Source organism: Nuphar pumila, chromosome 1, assembly GCF_984573655.1.
Source record: "Nuphar pumila chromosome 1, dmNupPumi1.hap1.1, whole genome shotgun sequence".
Lineage (NCBI taxonomy): Eukaryota > Viridiplantae > Streptophyta > Magnoliopsida > Nymphaeales > Nymphaeaceae > Nuphar > Nuphar pumila.
Window position 1 is genome coordinate 176,426,443 of NC_143249.1, and position 21,725 is coordinate 176,448,167.

The 21,725-nt window shown below is 36.0% G+C and overlaps 1 protein-coding gene across 5 annotated transcripts in view; it reads right to left on the bottom strand.

Annotated features, from left to right (window-relative positions):
* The window catches only part of LOC149851374 (uncharacterized), an 86,337-nt gene that overhangs the window by 16,767 nt on the left and 47,845 nt on the right, over positions 1-21,725 (bottom strand). For all 5 annotated transcript variants that reach the window (XM_090000429.1, XM_090000438.1, XM_090000446.1 and 2 more), the window contains exons 10-13: positions 18,540-18,675; positions 16,772-16,868; positions 14,842-14,971; positions 13,072-13,131 (exon numbers count right to left, since the gene is read on the bottom strand). In XM_090000429.1, coding sequence (XP_089856555.1) covers positions 13,072-13,131; positions 14,842-14,971; positions 16,772-16,868; positions 18,540-18,675 — 423 coding nt within the window. The remainder of the gene's footprint in view (positions 1-13,071; positions 13,132-14,841; positions 14,972-16,771; positions 16,869-18,539; positions 18,676-21,725) is intronic.

The following is a 21,725-nucleotide window of genomic DNA, read 5'->3' on the forward strand; positions in this document are numbered from 1 at the left end:
CAAGAAGAAATCAAGAAAATCCTATTAGTGCCCTCGAAAAATACTCTCAAATTTCTGAATCCACTGAGGAACCACAAGTTAGGCATTCTTCTAGAATATCAATACCCCCAAATAGGTTTGTATCCTATGATTCATTAACCCCCAACTATCGGGCATGTTTAATAACCTTACATTCTTACTTTGAACCGGCCCACTATAATCAAGCTAAATCTATACCTCATTGGGTTGAAGCAATGCAAGTTGAACTAAATGCTTTAAAAAAGGCCAATACTTGGGAAATAGTTAATCTACCCTCACACAAAAAACCTATTGGTTGTCGCTGGGTCTTCAAAGTTAAAACTAAAAGCGATGGCTCTTTAGAACGATATAAAGCTAGATTAGTTGCTAAGGGATACTCCCAAGAATATGGCATTGATTACGAAGAAACATTCGCTCCCGTAGCTCGAATGACTAGTGTAAGGACCTTAATAGCTGTCGCATCAACCAAAAATGGCCTATTTATCAACTTGACGTAAAAAATGCTTTTTTAAATGAAAGTTTAAGTGAAGAAGTTTATATGGATCCGCCACTCGGAATAAATATTAAGCAAGGTCAAACACTTCGGCTTTTGAAGGCATTGTATGGTCTTAAACAAGCTCCTAAGGCTTGGTATGATTGTTTCAGTGATATCATGATAAAGTTAGGATTTCACTCTTGTTATACTGACACTGCTCTTTTTGTTAAACATGCAGGTTCTAGTATCGTAATTTTGTTGCTTTATGTTAATGATATGATTATCACTGGGAATGATCAAAGTAGTATTATTAATGTTAAAAATATGTTAAAAGATAATTTTGATATGTCTGACTTAGGTTTTCTCAGATATTTTCTTGGAATTGAGGTTGCATATTCTCCTAGAGGATATATTTTGTCACAGATGAAGCTTGCTGCAGATATATATTCTAAGTCTGGGATTTCTAATGATAAGAAAGTAGAGACTCCCGAGGTTATTAATGCCAAATTGCGGTTGGAGGATGGGGTTCTTCTGGAAGATCCCACACCTTACAGACAACTCATTCGGTCTCTTACCTATTTAACCATCACCAGACCAGATATCACTCATGTGGTTCACTCAGTTAGCCAATTTCAGCATGCTCCTACAACTGTGCATATGAGTGTTGTTCTCCGAATCATCCGCTACATTCGAAATACCATCAATAAAGGGTTATTTTTATCCTCCTCTTCTTCCTTGAATCTTCTTGCTTATACTGATGCAGATTGGGGAGGTAATCCCAATGATCGAGTCTCAACTACTGGTTTTTGTGTCTTTTTAGAGGACTCTTTGATTGCCTGGCGATGCAAGAAGCAGCATGAAGTTTCACTATCATCCACTGAAGCTGAGTACCGGGCTATGGCAACCACGACAATGGAACTTGTATGGCTTCGCAGTCTACTTAAAGACATGGGAGTTGATATTACCGAAGCCTCAAAACTATGTTGCGACAACAAGAGTGCCATCTATATTGCGAGCAATCATACTTTTCATGAGCGTACAAAACATATCGAAATGGATTGTCACTATGTTCGTGACGAATTCTTACGAGGAACTATTGCTCTTCCATATGTCACTTCAGAATATCAGTTGGCGGACTTCTTCACTAAAGCTCTTCCGGCTCCTCGCTTCATGTTTCTTCTTGGCAAACTTTTCGTCATTTCCCCGTAAAGTTTGAGGGGGGGGGTGTTAAAATGTATCTAATATATATATATATATACTGTATATTACATCAATACCCGATAGGGGTATTTTTGTAATTTCACATAGTTGTTTTAGAAAACAACTATTTTTCTTTTTTGAATAAATGTAATTTTATTATTTTTTTAATTCTTTTTTTATTTTATTTAAGGACCTAAAGGGGCTCCAACCTTAGAGTCGTTGGAGCCCCCAACGGTCACAAATGTGACCATTGGGGGCTCCCAACGACTCTATGGGAGCCCCTTTTTGGCTCTCCTTTTGAGGCCTTTTGGCCACCCCTTTACTCCTCTCCTTTTTCTATAAATAGGAGTGAACCCCTTGTATATTCTTCATTCTTGAGAGCTTTCTCTCTTCTCAATAAGAGGCTTTTTATATTGTTGCCTTCTTAAAGGCTTGTGCTTGCATTGTCCCTTTGTGGACTTGTGATATTGTCTCTTTTATTCATTGTTGTAAGTGCTTGTATGCACTCTTTATATTTCCGCAATATCTCATATATATATATATATATATTCTTCCCTGTAAAGAAATGAAGAACGAAAGAGAAGTAATAGTCTCCATTCTTATACGCCTAAATGATACAAACTATGTGATGTGGGCATCCATAGCAAAACAAAAAATATGGGAAAAATGACTATGGGATTTGGTGGACGGTACCAAAAAAGTGCCTAAACTTATTCTCACTAAAATTGAGAATGGGAAAGAAGTTGCTCTTCAAGGAGAGGAAATGTCTAAAACTGTTTCCGATTATAAAAAAAGATGGAAAGAATGGAGGATGGATCATTCCAAGATAATTGGATGGCTCATCAATAAGGTGAACATCCACAAGTATTCTAGTTTGACGAAATTTGATTTCGCTACTGATGCGTGAAAATATCTTAAAGACATGTATAGTCTTAAAGATATTGCTCACATATGTAATGTTCAAAACAAGGTAAGAACCATGACTCAAGGAAAGATGATCATTAGAGAATACTACAATGCACTCTCTCTTCTTTGAGATGAATTGGCTCTTCTTGAGCCAAAATGGCATTGCCGACAAGATGTAGAACTCCGTAAAAACTGTAGCACTTCTACCAATTTATTAATGGGCTTAGGCCCAAATTTGAAGGAACCAAGTTCGCTCTCCTTCATAGAGGAGGTGTACCATCCTTAGTAGAAACTCTTGAGGAATTGACTATGGAAGAAAATAGATTAAAGAAGCCTTTCGCTTCAAAAGATGAAGAATTTATGCTTGCTATGTCAAAGCCCCGTAATCATACTAGAAGCTATAAACCTCCTCATTTTTTAAAAAATGAGAATGGAAGAAACCCCAACAACTATGAAAGAAACGAAAAGAGAGGTGACCATGAATACAAAAAAGGTGAAAAAATCATATGTTATCATTGCTATGAACTAGGACACGTCAAGCCATTTTGTCCCAAAAGAAAGAAGGATGATCATAGAGAAGACAAAAGAGTTACTTCGGTTGAAAGGAGTGATATAGACAACTCCAAATGTATTGGCTCACTATCTTTGGCTCAACTAATGGAGGCACTACAAACAATGCTGAAAACTCAAACTTCTTCTTTCTAGGGAGCGGTCGTATCTACAAGTAGTAACCCTAGTAAGACTTCTTGGATCCTATATTCTGGTGCTTCTTTTCATGACTCCAAATAAATCCATATAGTCTGAATGTAATTCTAACCCAAATGACTCTTATATTTCAACCGTCGATGGAACGTCCTTGAAAATCAAAAGTTTGGGGATTTTTCAAAAAACACCAATCTTTCACATACAAAATATTAGAGTAGTACCAAAATTAAATTTAAATCTTTTATCGGATTCTCAAATTACGGACCATGGTTGCAAAGTATTGTTTTTATCTAATGATTGTTTAATACACAATCTCCAGACCGAAAAGCGGATTGGGCGAGGTCATACAAGAGGAGATCTCTATATAATCGACAATCTTGAGTTATCAAAACAAACTTTTTATAATTTTGTTGAAAAGAAAAATATAGAAAATTGGCACAAAAGACTAGGACATCCTAGCATGACCAAATTACACTTGTTTCCATTTCTTTCAAGTTATAAAGAAAGAGATTTTGTGTGTGAAGATTGCATTCTTGGTAAAATGAAGTCTCTGCCCTTTGGACCAAGACACTTTATAACTAAAAATTTATTTGAGTTAGTGCATTCGGATGTATAGGGATCGGCTCCAGTTATATCTAAAGGAGGTGTATCCTATTATGTTGTGTTTGTAGATGACTATAGTAGATATTCTTGAATATTTTTTCTAAAACAAAAATTAAAAGTATTTGATTGTTTTAAAAAAATTCATTGTTATATAAAAAATCAATTTAAAACTAATATTCAAATCTTTAGAACCGATTCTGAAGGAGAATTTGTGTCAAAAAAGTTCGAAAATTATCTTGGCCTACATAGGATTGTTCATCAAAAATCATATTCATACACTCCTCAACAAAATGGACTAGCCGAGAGGAAACATAGACACATTATTGAGACCACTAGAACACTTCTTGTGTCTAGAAATGTTCCAAAAGGTTTTGGGGCAGAAGTCACCCTTACGGCAATCTATTTGATAAATAGAATGCCTTTAAAAAACATTGAAAATATCTCTCTTATTGAAAAACTATTTAAAACATCTTCCGATTATAAAAGGTTAAGGGTCTTTGGATGCAAATGTTTTGTCCTTACCAATAAGGACAAACTTTCTCCAAAAGCAATCCGTTGTATTTTTTTAGGCTATGCCGAAAACCAAAAGGGATATAGATGTTATGACATTGAAAGAAACAAATTGTATGTTTCTCGAAATGCCACTTTTCTTGAAAATGAAATTGGTTTTAGCAAAGAAAAAATCCAAGAAAGTTGTGACTATTCATTTCCTTTTGACCTTGTCAATGAACATGAAAGGTGCATGAGCGTGAAAATGAAGACACTCATGATGCGAATGGAAATGAGGATCTTAACAATATAGATATATCTCATAATAACATATAAACCTATACTCGACGTACCGAAAGTCATCCACCATGTGCTTTAGAAAGGTATTCCCAAAATCAAGATGTAGATTCTTCTTAGAAAATCCATAAGAATTTCAAAAACTCCTAATAGATTTTTATATTCCGATTCCTTTGAACCAAGGTATAGATTATGCTTAATGGCTACACACTCATACTCAGAACCAACATCTTACCATGAGGCTAAAAAACATCAAAAATGGATTAAAGCAATGAATGATAAATTAAAAGCTTTGGAAAAGATAAAAACTTGAAAAATTCAAACATTGCCCAAAGGAAATAAGACCATAGGATGTAGATGGGTCTACAAGATAAAAACTAAATGAGATGAAACATTAGAAAGATACAAAGTTAGGTTAGTAGCCAAGGGATATAGTCAAGAATATGGAATAGACTACGACGAGACATTTGCTCCAATTGCTCAAATGACCACTGTGAGAATTCTCATTTATATATCTTCAATTAAAAAATGACCTATCTTTCAAATGAACGTAAAAAATATCTTTTTGAATGGTAATCTGAATGAGGAGGTCTACATGGATCCTCCACCAGGTTTGAATTTAGCACATAGAAAAACACTTTTGTTACAAAAAGCCTTGTATAGCTTAAAACAAACTCCCAAAGCTTGGTATGATAGGTTTAGTAGAGTAATGACACAACTTCATTTTAAATCTTGTTTCATTAACACTGCGTTATTTGTTAAGTCTTTCAATGCAGGAATGGTAATATTACTACTCTATGTAAATGATATGATAATCACATGAGGTGACAAACAGGGAGTTAACCATATCAAAGATATGCTTAAAGACAATTTTGATATGACAGATCTTGGTTTTTTACGATATTTTCTTAGAATAGAAGTAGCTTATTCACCTCGTGGTTATTTTTTGTCACAAACTAAGTAAGCAGCAGAGATCATTGAACGATCAGGACTCTCGGATGAAAAACGGGTTAATATTCTGGAGGTGATAAATACCAAAATGAAGAAAGATGATGGAGAACCTCTGCAAGATCCAACTCCATACAGACAAATGATTGGAGTTTTGTCTTATCTCTCTATTACCCATCCTGATATCTCTCATGCTATTCATTTTGTTAGTCAATTTCAGCATGCTCTCACTACAGTGCATATGAGTGTTGTAATGAGAATTGTTAGATATATTAATAATTTCATTAATTATGGATTGTTTTTATTGTTTTTTTCCTCATTAGAAGACATTGCATATTCTGATTCTAACTGGGGAGGGGATGTAAATGATAGACGTTCAACCACTGGTTTATGTGTATTCATAGGTGATTCCCTAATTTCATGGCGATGCAAGAAGCAATAAAAGGTATTGCTTTCCTCCACTGAAGTTAAGTAGCGTGCCATGGCATCGACCACATCTGAGTTAGTATGGTTGCGACAACTACTAAAGGACCTAGGAATTCACATCGCAGAACCCTCCAGACTATGTTGTGACAACAAGAGCGCAATCTACATTGCAAGCAATCATACATTTTATGAGAGGACAAAACATATTGAAATGGATTGTCACTATATTCATGAAGAATTTTTGAAGAAGACCATCACACTTCCTTACGTTCCCTCGGAGTACCTGTTAAAACATATGTAATAATACCATAATACCCGATAGGGGTATTATGGTCATTTCACAAAGTACCCCATAGGGGTACTTATTTTGTTTCTCGTATTTCACTATTTTTTATTTTTCTTTTTAATTTTATTTTTGTATTTTTTGGATACCGAAAAGGGGCCCCACAATGGAGTCGTTGGGGCCCCCAACGGTCACATATGTGACCGTTGGGGGCTCCCAACGACTCTATTGGGAGCCCTTTTGGTCTCCTCTTCTTATAAATAGGGGGAACCCCCCCCATGTATGTGGTATTGCTCTTGAGAGCTCCTCTTCAATAATAGTGATATTATTTTTCATGTGTGTAGCCTTTTTATAAGGCCCTTTGTATATCCCTTAGTGGATTTTCTCTCTTATGCTTATTGCACTTGTCCGTGTGGAACATAGTGAATGCTTTAGCATTCTTGGTTACTTCCGCTTATTTCATTACATGGTATCAGAGCCATAAGATCTTCTAAAGGTAAAATCTTGTCTCTCTCTACTTCCTTTCTTTCTCACATCTTCCTTGTGTAGCAATGGAAGTCAAGATCGATCTATCATTCAAACTCAATGGAAAAAATTACATGATGTGGGCATCCGCAATGGAGAATAATCTCAAAGGCAAGAAGCTTTGGGGTTATGTAATGGGAACCGTTCCGGAACCCCAACTTAAGCTCACAAAGATGGAAGGAGATCAAGAGAAAGCACTTGAAGGCGATGCTCGTCTCAAGGCCATTGAAGATTATAATCATCAAATGGAAGATTGGGAGAGCAACCATGCAAAAATCCTAGCATGGTTTATGAATAATGTCGAACTTAAGGTATGTGCAAATATTGCAAAATTCCGCCGGGCAAATGAAGCTTGGTTTTTTATGAAGGGTATGTTTACCCAAAAGGATCTTGCAAGAGCTTATTTCTTGCAAGAAAAAGTAAGAACCACAAAACAAGGTGACATGAGCATACAAGATTACTATAGTGCTCTAAATCCTTTGTGGGATGAATTGGCTCTTTTAGAGCCTAAATGGGTATCTATGGAGGATGTGGTTCTAAGACAAAAACAAATGGAACAAGATAGATTGTTTCAATTTTTATTTGGGCTTCGTCCCGAATTTGAACAAGTGAGATCCTCACTTCTCCATAGATCCACGTTTCCTCCCTTAGAAGAAGCTATTGCCGAGATTACTCAAGAAGAGACTAGGCATAGCATGGGAAAAAGCATAGAGGAAGTGCTTGCCGTATCTAAACCCGACAATCATGTTAAAACATACAAACCACCTCATTTTGGTAAGCAAGGGAGTGGTGGAAGAAAAATGATTATATGTCACCATTGTTATGAGCCGGGACATATTAAACCCGTTTGCCCAAAGCTAAATGGGGCATTCAAGCCAAAGGTGGCTTCCGTTGAAGAATCCACCACCAAAGAAGATGACGGCAAGAACGGGGATCTCAAAGACACTCTTGGACAAATCTCCTTGGCTCTTCAACAAATTTTAAAGGTCACTTCTTCCACCTCCGGTGCCGCCATTGCCTCATCATCACCTCCCGGTACGTACTCTTGGATTTTAGATTCCGGAGCTTCTTTTCACATGACCCCTCATGAAAATGCATTAACCAATGTGCACACCAATTCAAAAATGTCTTGTGTCTCTACGGCCGATGGAACTTTTCTCAAAATAAATGGTGTTGGAACTCTTGATTCTAAAAATGTTCAAAATTTCCTTGTTCCAAAAGTTAGAATAGTTCCAAAATTAAATCTTAACCTCTTTTCCGTTTCTCAAATAGCCGACCATGGATGTGAAATATCTTTCTCATCCCAAGGGTGCTTTGTGCAGGATCTCCGGTCCGGGAAGCGGATTGGGCAAGGCCATAGGAAGGGAGACCTTTATTTTATGGATAATTTAATACTTCCAAATACCTCATTTTGTACTTATGTCCAAGACAAAAATATTGAAACTTGGCATAAAAGGCTTGGACATCCAAGTTACTCTAAAATGTATCTTTTTCCTTTTGGACACAAGTTTTGTAAAGAAAAAGATATCAATTGCAAAGATTGCATTTTTGGCAAAATGAAGTCTACTCCTTTTCCTATTAGATCATTTGTGACAACAAGACCTTTTGAATTGGTGCATTCCGATGTTTGGGGGCCATCTCCGGTTCTATCTAAAGGTGGTTATTCATATTATGTTACTTTTATTGATGATTATACTAGATATGTATGGATTTATTTTCTTTACTTTAAATCGGAAGTTTTTAACTTCTTTAAAGAATTCCATGCAAAAATTCAAAATCAATTTCAAAGTCAAATATCCATTCTTAGATCCGATTCGGGTGGAGAGTACTTATCAAATGATTTTCAAGCATATCTAAAACAACATGGCATTTGTCATAAAAAATCTTGCCCAAGAACTCCTCAACAAAACGGTCTAGCGGAAAGAAAACATAGGCATATTTTGGAAACCACTAGATCCTTACTCATTTCTAAAAATATTCCTAAAAATTTTTGGGCCGAAGCCGTGTTAACCTCCACCTATTTAATTAATAGGATGCCATCTTCAAAATTGAATAATGTCTCTCCTTATGAAAAACTTTTTAATATGACACCCGACTACAATCGTCTTCGGATTTTTGGGTGTAAATGCTTTGTTCTTTTACATAAAAGAGATAAATTGTCACCTAAAGCAATAGAATGTGTATTTTTAGGATATGGTGAAAATCAAAAAGGCTATAGATGCTTTGATCATAAAAACAATAAGTTATTTGTCTCCAAAGATGTAACCTTTTTAGAAGATGAAAATGGATTTGACATATTGGAAAAATCAAATGAAATTGATTATATGTTTATCAATGATCTTTTAGAAGATTCAAATGATGACTCTTTGAGTCATCCGCAATTTTAGAAAATACTCATGATTCTCATGATGATGATGTATCACCAACTAATGGTGATAATCTCCAAGTATACACTCGGCGTGAGGAAGCCCAACCTATTAGTGCTTTAGAAAAATTCTTGCGGCTTAATGAACCCCTAGAAGAAATCTCCCTTAGGCGTTCTTCTAGAGAATCAATTCCACCTAATAGGTTTGTCTCATATGAAACTCTTTCACCTAAATATAGAGCTTGTCTAATAGCCTTGCATTCTTACTATGAACCCTCCCATTATAATCAAGCAAAAAGTATACCTCATTGGGTTGAAGCAATGAAAGTTGAACTAGATGCTTTAAATAAAGCTAAAACTTGGGAAATAGTTCACCTTCCTCCAAATAAGAAAGCTATAGGATGTCGATGGGTCTACAAAGTCAAAACAAAAAGTGATGGTTCCCTAGAGCGCTATAAAGCTAGATTAGTTGCTAAGGGATACTCACAAGAATATGGCATCGATTATGAGGAGACTTTTGCTCCCGTGGCTCGCATGACAAGCGTTAGAACTTTAATTGCGGTAGCATCATCCAAGAAATGGCCTATATTCCAATTAGATGTTAAAAATGCCTTTCTTAATGGTCAGTTGAATGAAGAAGTATATATGGACCCTCCGCCGGGAATCGGTGTTAACCAAGGTCAAACCCTTCGGTTATTAAAAGCCTTATATGGTCTTAAACAAGCCCCTAAGGCTTGGTATGATAGATTTAGTGCTATCATGTTACAATTGGGATTTCGCTCATGTTATACTGACACTGCTCTTTTTGTTAAAAATGCAGGTAATAGTATCATCATTCTTCTGCTTTATGTTGATGATATGATCATCACTGGCAATGATGAAAGCGGTATTCTTAAAGTTAAAAATATGTTAAAACATAATTTTGATATGTCTGATCTGGGTTTTCTCAGGTACTTTCTTGGTATAGAAGTTGCATACTCTCCTCGAGGGTATATACTGTCACAGATGAAGCTTGCTGCCGACATATGTTCCAAATCTGGGATTTCAGATGATAAAAAGGTGGAGACTCCCGAGGTTATCAATGCTAAACTACGACTGGAGGATGGAGTTCTGCTGGACGATCCTACGCCCTACAGGCAACTCATAGGCTCCCTCACCTATCTGACTATCACCAGGCCTGATATTGCTCATGCTGTGCACTCTGCAAGCCAATTTCAGCATGCTCCTACATCTGTGCATATGAGTGCTGTGCTCCGGATCATTCGATATATTAAAAATACTTTGACTAAAGGGCTATTCCTATCCTCAATCTCTTCCTTAGATTTACTAGCTTATACTGATGCTGACTGGGGAGGAAACCCAAATGATCGAATCTCAACTACTGGCTTTTGTGTGTTCCTAGGAGATTCGCTAATTGCTTGGAGGTGCAAGAAACAGCAGAAAGTCTCATTGTCCTCTACTGAAGCAGAATACAGGGCTATGGCAACCACTACAATGGAGCTGGTGTGGCTTCGAAGTCTTCTTCAAGATATGGGAGTCGAAATTACCGGGGCTTCGAAGCTTTGTTGCGACAACAAAAGTGCTATCTACATTGCCAGCAACCACACTTTCCATGAGAGGACGAAACATATTGAAATGGACTGTCATTATGTACGTGATGAATATCTTCGTGGGACAGTAACACTGCCATATGTCACTTCAGAATATCAACTTGCCGACTTCTTCACCAAAGCCCTGCCTGCTCCTCGCTTCTTGTTCCTCCTTGGCAAACTTTCGGTCATTCCCCCGTAAAGTTTGAGGGGGGGTGTTAAAACATATGTAATAATACCATAATACCCGATAGGGGTATTATGGTCATTTCACAAAGTACCCCATAGGGGTACTTATTTTGTTTCTCGTATTTCACTATTTTTTATTTTTCTTTTTAATTTTATTTTTGTATTTTTTGGATACCGAAAAGGGGCCCCACAATGGAGTCGTTGGGGCCCCCAACGGTCACATATGTGACCGTTGGGGGCTCCCAACGACTCTATTGGGAGCCCCTTTGGTCTCCTCTTCTTATAAATAGGGGGAACCCCCCATGTATGTGGTATTGCTCTTGAGAGCTCCTCTTCAATAATAGTGATATTATTTTTCATGTGTGTAGCCTTTTTATAAGGCCCTTTGTATATCCCTTAGTGGATTTTCTCTCTTGTGCTTGTTGCACTTGTCCGTGTGGGACATAGTGAATGCTTTAGCATTCTTGGTTATTTCCGCTTATTTCATTACAGTACCAACTAGCGGACTTCTTCACTAAAGTGCTTACGTCACCTCGATTTCATTTTCTACGTGGCAAACTCTCGGTTGTTCAACCATGAGTTTGAGGGGGAGGTTAAGATATATATATATAAACCAAAATACCCATCAGGAGTATTTTGGTCTTTTCACTATAATAGGCGTCAGCCTATGTCACATAGGTGCAGGTGCGGCGATGCGGAACTTTAAAAAAACTTGGGTGCGGGGAGGATATATATATATATATATAACAATTTTAAGTTAACACCATGTGTATTTGTGTGTATTTATGTATTTATATAATATAATATAGATAAAAATGGACATAGGACACGACACAAATTTTAATTTTTTAATCGATAGAAAACATTTTATATTATAATGTTAAAATGCAATTTTTATTGAAATAATACTTTAAAAACATTAAAATAATATTTAAATAGTACTAAAATATTATATGTACGTGTCTGTGCCCACATGTTAGAGCATGTCCGCTCATGTCAGCCAGGACAAGCCACCAAAATGGTGTCCCCATGACGAAGTTAATAGATGCAAATGTGGTAATCTACCTAGATAAGTAGATTCCAGAAATACAAATGGAAGGGTTGGTTGTTGTCGTTGTTGGGAAGACAATAAAAGAGACTTGGATCCTCTCTCATTTCTTCATGTCTGTCTGTCTGTAAGGTGCATATGCGTGTAACATTGTCATCAATACTGATTTGACAATATATCTTCAAAGCAATCTCTCAATCCTCTCTCATTTCTTCATGTCTGTCTGTCTGTAAGGTGCATATGCGTGTAACATTGTCATCAATACTGATTTGACAATATATCTTCAAAGCAATCTCTCAAAATACTTGTGTTTTCTCATAAATCTCAAGAAAATATATGCAAGAGAAATATTGAGAAAAAACAAAAATTCAAAGATATTATTTATCAGTCTTTCCTGAAAAAAGGTTGTCAAAAAACGGCATCAACTGTTGGAACATGGCTGATCAAGGACCAAGTCCACAATCTATGATGAGAGCCATGGATCCATAACACATAAGAGTGTTGTGTCTTAGTATGTCACAGTTGTACTATATGCCATTCTAATTTTATTTCAGTCCCATACAGTTATGTATTTTGTAATCTGCCATATGTATCTTAACCTATAAAGGCATCTCAATGCAAAACCCAACCCTAGGACATTAAGGATTCTTGGACTTTGCTGCAATCATCTCTTTATCCCGCTTATTCTCATCTTATTATTTCCAATGTTTACATACAACATAGAAATAAGAAATTAATAAAAAGATTTTTAATAAAAAATGTCAGAAAACGTCTCAATGTTTTCACAAGATATTGCCTAGTCTTTCCAATGTTTCAAAGAACAAATTTATCTTACCCATCAAGAACAATCCAAGCAACACATAAAAAACTTCAACAGACAAATAGCAAATTTATCTTACCCATCAAGAACAATCCAAGCAAAACCTTCAGTGGTTTATCAAAGAGGACACCATTAAATGAATGAGCATGAATATGGCAGTAAATGAGAATGGAAAATTTTCATACCAAAGTTAGGGAAGAATAATAGCCAAATGCTCCCCAAAAACGGATCTCATTTGATAGGTCCTGGAATGTCCAAAAAAATATCAGCCACCAGAATGTCACTTGGAACATCAACCTCTCTCTCTCTCTCTTGCTATATATATATATATATATATATATATATATGAAAGCTACTGACAGAAAACAAAACAATAAAGTACTAATCCGTTGGAAGATGATGCCACCAAGCAAAAGAACAAAACAGAGCATCATCAAACACAGATGCATTTCAGTGTTGTTCGCTAGTGCTGCTGCTGTTCTTTATCCTACCTTATCAAATTCATTTGTTATCTGCAGGAACAATAGAGATTCTACCTCCTTGTAAATATGAAGAATTACTGGCCTTTGATAATTAATCAAACTGTTGCTTAATTCCAGTGTTAAGGTAATCACAGTACAGGCAGGGGTGGCTCAAGAGAAGTTGAGGCCCTAGGCATATTTCATTGGAGGCCCATATTTCTCCATATTTTTTATTCATTGGAGGCAATGTTTCATTGGAGGCGCTCAGCATGTGAAATATAAGCGTTATATTTTTTTTTCATTTGAGGCCCTAGGCGGTGGCCTCAAATATCAAAGAGGCCAGCCGGCCCTGAGTACAGGACCTAGTTTCTATAGAGAATATTGGATTCAGGCTACCATCATGCAGCTTCTAACTGGCCCGACTTTGGCATTAGTCATTGCCCTAAAAGAATGCTATTATCAGCTAATAAATATGACCCCAAAAAATGGTAAAATAAATTATACACGTACATAAGACTTCCAGAAAATGGTGCAAACAGAAAATAGTTTTTCAGATTTCAGATTTAACATTTTGATCAAAAGCATTCATCTAAAGACTTAGATGATTGATCTAAATTCAACAAACAAGTTCAAAGATGACCCATCACTTAAGATAGTGTCTCCTTCATGTCTGAATGAAGGTAAATATTATCTTTGGGTGTTTACTGTATTTTTCCATTTCCTTGTTCAGGAGAAGAATTGTGGCCTTAGGCTACGTTTATTCATATATCAATTTACACAGGCAATCATAGGCATAATATTAAGCATTTCCAAGTACCTCCTACGAATAGGTTTCAACAACGGATTTGGAGATTAGAGCTTTTCCTGTATTCATCCACTAAAAAGATTTTAAGTAGTTGAAAAATCAATTTTGGATTATTAATCATTTTTATAGTAAAAAAAATCATTCGAATGGGGAGATTAGGAATATTCAAGGTTCAGGTACAGTAACTAAGGGGCCTTTTGAATGCCCAAGACTTTTTCTCCTCAAAGGAGATTTACCCATGAATTTCTAACAAGAGTCACATCTCTAGAATTGAGACAATTTTACTGAGTAAAATGGAATGGGCCACATGCTTTTTGGGACATTTTTACCAGGGAGGATTTCCTCATTCTTGATGTGCATGAGAGCTAAGCATGGGGCTATACTTTTCCTGGTAAAGTTTCTCTTTCTTTTTTTTTGAGCAATGAAAAATCCCCACGGGAGTCTATGAATTCATAATCAGGATGAGTTGATCCCCATCAACCACTATTTCCTGAATGATGGAACTTGTCTACAGATGTCAAATTCAGCGTCTCATCTATTAAATAACAATTTTCACAATGTGGTGCCAATTGGTTTGAGCCACAAATATTTACATTAATTCATCATGCTTATGAAGAGAATCAGAAACATATATTGTTATACGAATATCCAGTAACACTCAAGAATCTTCCTGGAAGTGAAGTAGATACCCTTTCTGATGAATTTGAAGCTGACACAGCTTGTGGAAATGAGTGATCATTTGAGATAATCCTTGGAATCAGCAAACCAATAAGTGAACTAGGAATGAACATCAAGAATGCCAACCAAGGATGAGCAAACCTACATGACATGATACTATTTGTTATTAGCCAAGCATGGATTATTCTTTGCATTAGTAGATTTCAATTTATGAGGCACCAATTTACATAGACAAAGACACGAATTGCACACTCAAATTCATCACATGTACAGAGATAGAGAGAGAAAGAGCAATATAAACAAACTAAAAATGAAATTAATCATTTTATACTTTTACATATTGATGTCACACTTAAGTACCTATTCAATTAGCAACTCAACATGAACAAAAGATGCAAAAATTAATAGAGTGAAAGTATGGGGATGTCACTTTCCTACAGTAGACACTGACTCGAGGTGCATTACACTATTGCTTCTTTAAGGTGGTGAAAGTCCCCCGATTATGGTGCAAGGGTTGCACCCTGCCTTTGGGATTCAAAGAGCTAGCCTTCTAATGCTGCATTGCTTTGGGTTGCATGAAAGAGCTAGCCTTCTACTGCTGCACTTCTTTGGGCTTACACTGCCCTTGGAAGGGTAAATATATTATGCCAAGAAACACTTGATATGTCTTGTGAATGATAGCAAGTTAGAGGAAAAAAGTTAAACCCCTCTACTACAGCTTAAGAGGTAGAACCAATGTTGTTAAAAGCACACTTCCAGGCATGCTTTTTGCACCTCAAAGTGAAGCACTGCAGTTTTTGTGGCCCTCTGTGCAGATTTTGCATATCCATTTTGCCAATAGGGCTGCGTTAAATCTCTGTAAGTTATGTATGCCCAGCCCGCCGATGTCAAGTGGTTGGGACACGGTCCCCCTGTTAAAATGTATCTCTCTTTATGTAAATATTTACATATATATATAAAGAGAGATACATATACATATATACATCATGTATATATGTATATGTATCTATCTTTATATATATATGTAAATATATATGTTTCCTTTTTCTTGTAAAACCCGCAAGGGTATTTTAGTCATTTCTCTTTTGCGCATATTCATAATTATGAATATGTTGTAATTCTTTTTGTATTTTTTACTTTTCTTCTTTTCTTTTTTTCTTTTCATTTTTTTGTCTTTATTTTTTGTTGACTCAAAGTCAACTTGGAGGGCTCAACACTAGCTGTTGAGCCTCTCCAACGGTTAGAATTCTAACAGTTGGAGGGGCTCCAACAGCTAGTGAAGCCCCTCCAAGGCTCCTTTTCCTCTTATAAATAGGGGAGTTCCCCCTTTGTAAAATGCACTTCTTTGAGCTTTTGTTCTCCATTCTTCTCAATAAAATTCTTTATATTTTGTATGCCTTTGTGCATTTGAGTTTCTTTATTGTACCTTTGTGTACATTTGTTCTAAGTGTTCTTGTGCATTTGTGCACATTGGTGGTGTTGTGCTTATCGCACACTTTATCTCATTTTTGAGATATTTTCACACCCCCAACCCACTTTTGCTTTTGAGCGGTCATCTAGTTTGCCATTCCATATGAACCGCTGAAAATGGTGTTAATAAGCTTTTCCACATTGGTTGGGATTTTGAAGATTTGTAGAAATTCAGTGTTTGACAAAGGCAGGATTAATAACTACATGCAGTTTACATGAAGGCAATTATGTTACTGAGCAAATTGGCCTGCAGTAAGGTCCACTTTCACTTTGAACCAGTAAGTTTTGACTTGCTAGTGCACAAATACAGGACATACCAAACTCGTGAGAGGCATCTCCATAAAACAAACTATTGCAAACCAAAATGGCCAAAAATAAACTAGTCAAATATAGTAGTTAACTATCAGGGGAAAAAGCTGACAGGAACCAAAGAAATTTATACCAAAACATGGAGGAAAGAGAGAGATATACCAGCTCATTGCATAACCAGAGAAAAGCAACCTGCATATGGCAAAGATCACAGGTACAATAACTGCCAGAAGAATCCCACAAGCATGAAATAACACCCCTACAAGCAGGAGAGAAAAAGTGAAATCAAGGTTAACTGCACATTAAATGATAAAACAAGTGTATAAAGCACAAACACACATAAAGCAAGCAGACTGGAAGATCTCCATTGTCCTGGACTGGACAAGTACGTAGAGATCTTCACGGAACCGGCTTGCAAGTAGACTGCAAGCCACGAGCGCAGAATCCTCCTACAAGAGCAAAGCGAAGCGAGATTGACTGCAAAAAAAAGCTTCTGGCATGGACACTAGGATATGGTAAATGAGCTGTAGAGTAAGCACTACATAGTGCAGTGCACTTGGCCAGCCCTGTTGAGCGCTATCATTCAGAGTCAATATCTATGATCTTTTAAAACTTTTTTCCTGCAATATGCATTCAATGGATCCACTTAAGTGAAATAAAATGTTCTACAAGAAAAAGGAGTGCAGCAAAGAGATGCCCAAGAGGCAATAAAATATAAAACTCAACAAACTAAAAGGCAAGACTTTATTGGAAATCCAAATAAGTGATATGAGAAGTGGAAGCTAGAAGCAAGGCATTTTAAATTTTCTAAGAAACAAGAAGTGAAATTTGATTCTGAACTTAGAAGAAATGAAAATTGAACCAAAAGCTACAAGGGAATCAAAATGGAAGTAGAATAAGAATTGACTTGGAAACAAAAAGAGAATCGAATGAGAAACAAAATGAAAAAACAAATGAGAAACTAAACAAGAATGAAACTGAAAGTAAAAATGAAATCTAATGGGAATAAATATATTAACCAATTAGAACATATAATCTACTTTGTTATTGAGATATAAAATTACACACTATAATATTAAAAGTATAAAACTTAAAACTAAATGGTATATGAAACTATAATACCATAGAATACTAGCTTTCGGCTTTTGAATGACAAAAGAGTCATCTAGTTCTGTGCTACATTTACTCTTCATGACTGCATTTCATCCTTAAAATATTTAATCATATTTAGGTGAAACATTAGCATTGATGAAGTTGGTAGGGTTTTACATAAAAGAATGAATCCGAAAATCATTGGATGCCTAGAGGAGGAAAGAAAGAAAAGAATATAAAACCAAAAAAATTGATTTTATAATCTAATAGTTAACTCTTTTTAATTAAAATTGCTATTTAGCCTTTTCTTAACATGTTCTAACATTTTCTTTAACAAACTAAAAATAAAAAGGTCGATTCTTGAAAATCATGGTTTCCAATTTGGGAGAAATGCATAGGAAACACAGGTTAAGCACAAAAGGAAGCATGATACCAGATTTCAGAAGCGAGGAGTTCAACACCAATGTACCATGCTTTTGGGGAAGTGCACTTCCAGCCTTTATATGATGCTTTCGGTAACTATAGGACAAAACTTTGAAACTACAATAACTACCATCTATGACACATAGGTGCAGGTGCAAAGAGTGTGACACGGCAATTTAAAAAAACTTGGGTGCAGGTATGTGTGTATCGTGATCCACTGTCAAACGCCGAACCTATTCCAACAGCTCAAGTTTTTAAAAGTTTTAAATATTAATTTTTTTAAGCTTGGACCATTTTAGACCTATGTCATATAGGTGCCAGAGCAAGTGCGACACAAGTGCTCTGGGGGTGCAGAAGCACCTATGTTATATACATTACCAAGGGTCATAGATTTCGATCATTTGTGTTCACATACCTTTAAACAAACTGCAAAAAGCAGAAAAGCAACCTTCAATGCTCGTATCTCGAACAAAAAGGGAAAAGGGCACCAAAAAAAAGATAATCATTGGAAGACTATGCAGTACCAGAGCTGTCTTTGCCGAATAAAATACCTGTACAGAAAGCAAGTTATCTACCATATTAGAATTGAATAAAAAAACCTGAGAACAAAAAAGCACATAATTTTAGACTTGAGAATTTAAGCTATACAAAGGAAAAATTAGCTTGCTTAGAAATACATGACAAATAATCATGTACCATACATAAGAACACAACATCCTTACAATATCATTAGGCCACTGAAGAAGGAACATTTATACATGTAATTGAACAAACAAGTTGAACACTTTGCACCAAGTAAAGCTTAGAAGCCAAGATGTGGTTTTAATTGACATCAACAGGTGCATTATTATTAATATTATTAAACTTAATGAATTCATTTCTTTTCATGTTTAGTTGGGCATTCATGAATATACAAGACAATGATATCTTATAAGCCTCATAAAAATACAACATGTGTTTCTACATAAAACTCTTGCCTATAACAAGTCTAACCTCAAAAGTCAGGTTTATAGATTACTAATTTTGCAGTTATAGATTTGACCCAGTTGAGAGCATGCTGAGAGCACAAGTAGGAATCAATTTCAACACTCAAATGTAAGAATCCATCTACTGTAATCCATGATGAACACTGCCAAATACCTTTTTGATATCAAATTCCAAAATGGAAGACATGAAAATACTGCTCGTCTGTAGCAGACCTACAAAAGGGAGCTAGCAATCTGGACTGCATGGAAGAGGCTCCTAAGACATAGCATGGAAGAGCAACGATATTAAGAAGTAACTGTTAAAATAGGTTACATACATACATACATACATATATATATAAATTTATTTATATTTATTAAATATACAGTTGTAATTTGTAATGCCCCTAAAGGGCATTTTTGTCTTTTCTACCTCATGTAATAGACACTGTTCATTAGGAACAGTTTTTTCTATTTTTATTATTTTTGTTTTTTTTTGTCCTTTGTATTGAGCATGGGCTCTATGGTCAAAAGTGTTAAAATATGTATATATAAATATGTATATATATAAGTATATATATTATATATACATATACTTGTGTATATATATATATATACAAATGTATATATATAAGTATATATATACATATTTATATATACTTATATCTTTTTCTTTCTTTATATATCCAAAAATCCGATAGGAGTATTTTGGTAATTTCCCTGTATCTTTTATTTTTAGGTTTTTCTTTCTTGTATTTCTTTTTCTATTTTCTTTTCATTTTTCTTTTATTTTTTAATAATGTAAAAGGACCACATGGGGCCCCACCCATCTAGTCATTCGGGGCCCAACGGTCATTAATGTGACCATTGGGGCTCCCAACGACTAGAAGGGAGCCCCATGTGGTCCCTTCACTCCTTTTCTTTTTCCTCTATAAATAAGAGGGCTCACCCTCTTCTATTGTAAGGCTTTTCAGCCCTTTTAAGTTCTTTCTTCAATAACATTCTTGGCCTTTTAGGCACTTTACCCCTTAGTGGGTTATTTGTGCACTTTACGTGCTTGTGTTCTTGGCTGTTTGTTTGAGTTCTTTGGATTATTGGTGCTTCCGCTATTTTCATTACATGGTATCAGAGCATTTGCTGGATTTTCAATAATCTTGGAAGATCCTTGGAGCTATTTATATTTCTTATTTCTCTTCATCAATGGAGCATGAATCAAGAGTTGAGCTCTCCTTCAAACTCAATGGTGCAAACTACCTTATGTGGGCATCGGCTATGAAAAGTCATCTAAGAGGTAAGAAATTGTGGGGCTTTGTGATGGGTATCACTCTTGAACCCACTTTGAAACTCACAAAAATTGAAGGAGTTGAGAGAGCACTAGATGGAGAAGACCGCATCAAAGCCATTGAAGAGCACTAATCCAAAGTAAAGGATTGGGAAAGTAACCATGCCAAAATTTTGGCATAGTTCATAAACAATGTTGATATTAAAAATTGTGCCAACAATGCTAAATTTAGGAGAGCCAATGAAGCATGGTTCTTCCTTAAGGGTATTTATACCCAAAAAGATCTAGCTAGACAATTTTTTTATAAAGAAAAAATTAAATCTACTAGACAAGCGGACATGAGTGTCCGTGATTATTTTAGTGCTCTAACCCCTCTTTGGGATGAGCTTGCTCTTCTTGAGCCTAAATGGGTGGCTCCGGAAGACATTGAGTTAAGAAGAGAACAAATTGAAAATAAACATTTCTTTCAATTTCTACACAGCCTTAGGCTGGAATTTGAGCAAGTTCGGGCATCTCTTCTTCATAGAAGCAAAGCCCTACCTATTGAAGATGCGCTTGCCGAAGTATGCCAAGCGGAAACTCGTCTTGGCATAAGCTTCAAGAATGATGAAATTTTGGACGTCATTGGGCCGGGAACAAATGTAAAAGTATATAAACATCCACACTTTGCCAAAAATAATAGGTATAGAAAGGGTGTGATTTGTCACTATTGTAATGAACCGGGGCATATTAAACCGGTTTGTCCAAAGCTTAAAGGAAAGGTGGCCGCGGTTGGAGAAAGTTCTCCAAAGAAAGAAGAAGATGTTAATAGAGGAAATATTTAAGAGACCCTTAGCCATATTTCGAAAATCCTCCAACATCTTCTCAAAGCATCTTCAACATCAACTTCAGGAGCCACCATAGCTCATTCGTCATCACCTCCAGGTATGTGGATACTGGACTCCGGTGCTTCTTTTCATATGACATCCCATAAAAACTCTCTTTCTAATGTTTTTTTCGACCCCATATCTTCTTATGTTTCAACGACCGATGGGACATCTTTAAAAATTGAAGGTATTGGAACACTTGATTTGAAACCCTCTCAAAAAAAAAATCCTAAAGTAAAAGTTGTTCCAAAAGTTAACCTAAATTTTTTTTCGGTTTCTCAAATCACCAATCATGGTTGCCAAGTCTCTTTCTCACCGAAAGATTGCATTGTGCAGGATCTCCAGTCAGAGAAGTTGATTGGGCAAGGCCATAGGAGGGGCGATCTTTATTTTATGGATTTTTTTAATCTTCCATCCAAGTCATTTTGTAATTTTGTAAATGTCAAAAGTGTTGAAGTTTGGCATAAGAGACTTGGTCATCCGAACTT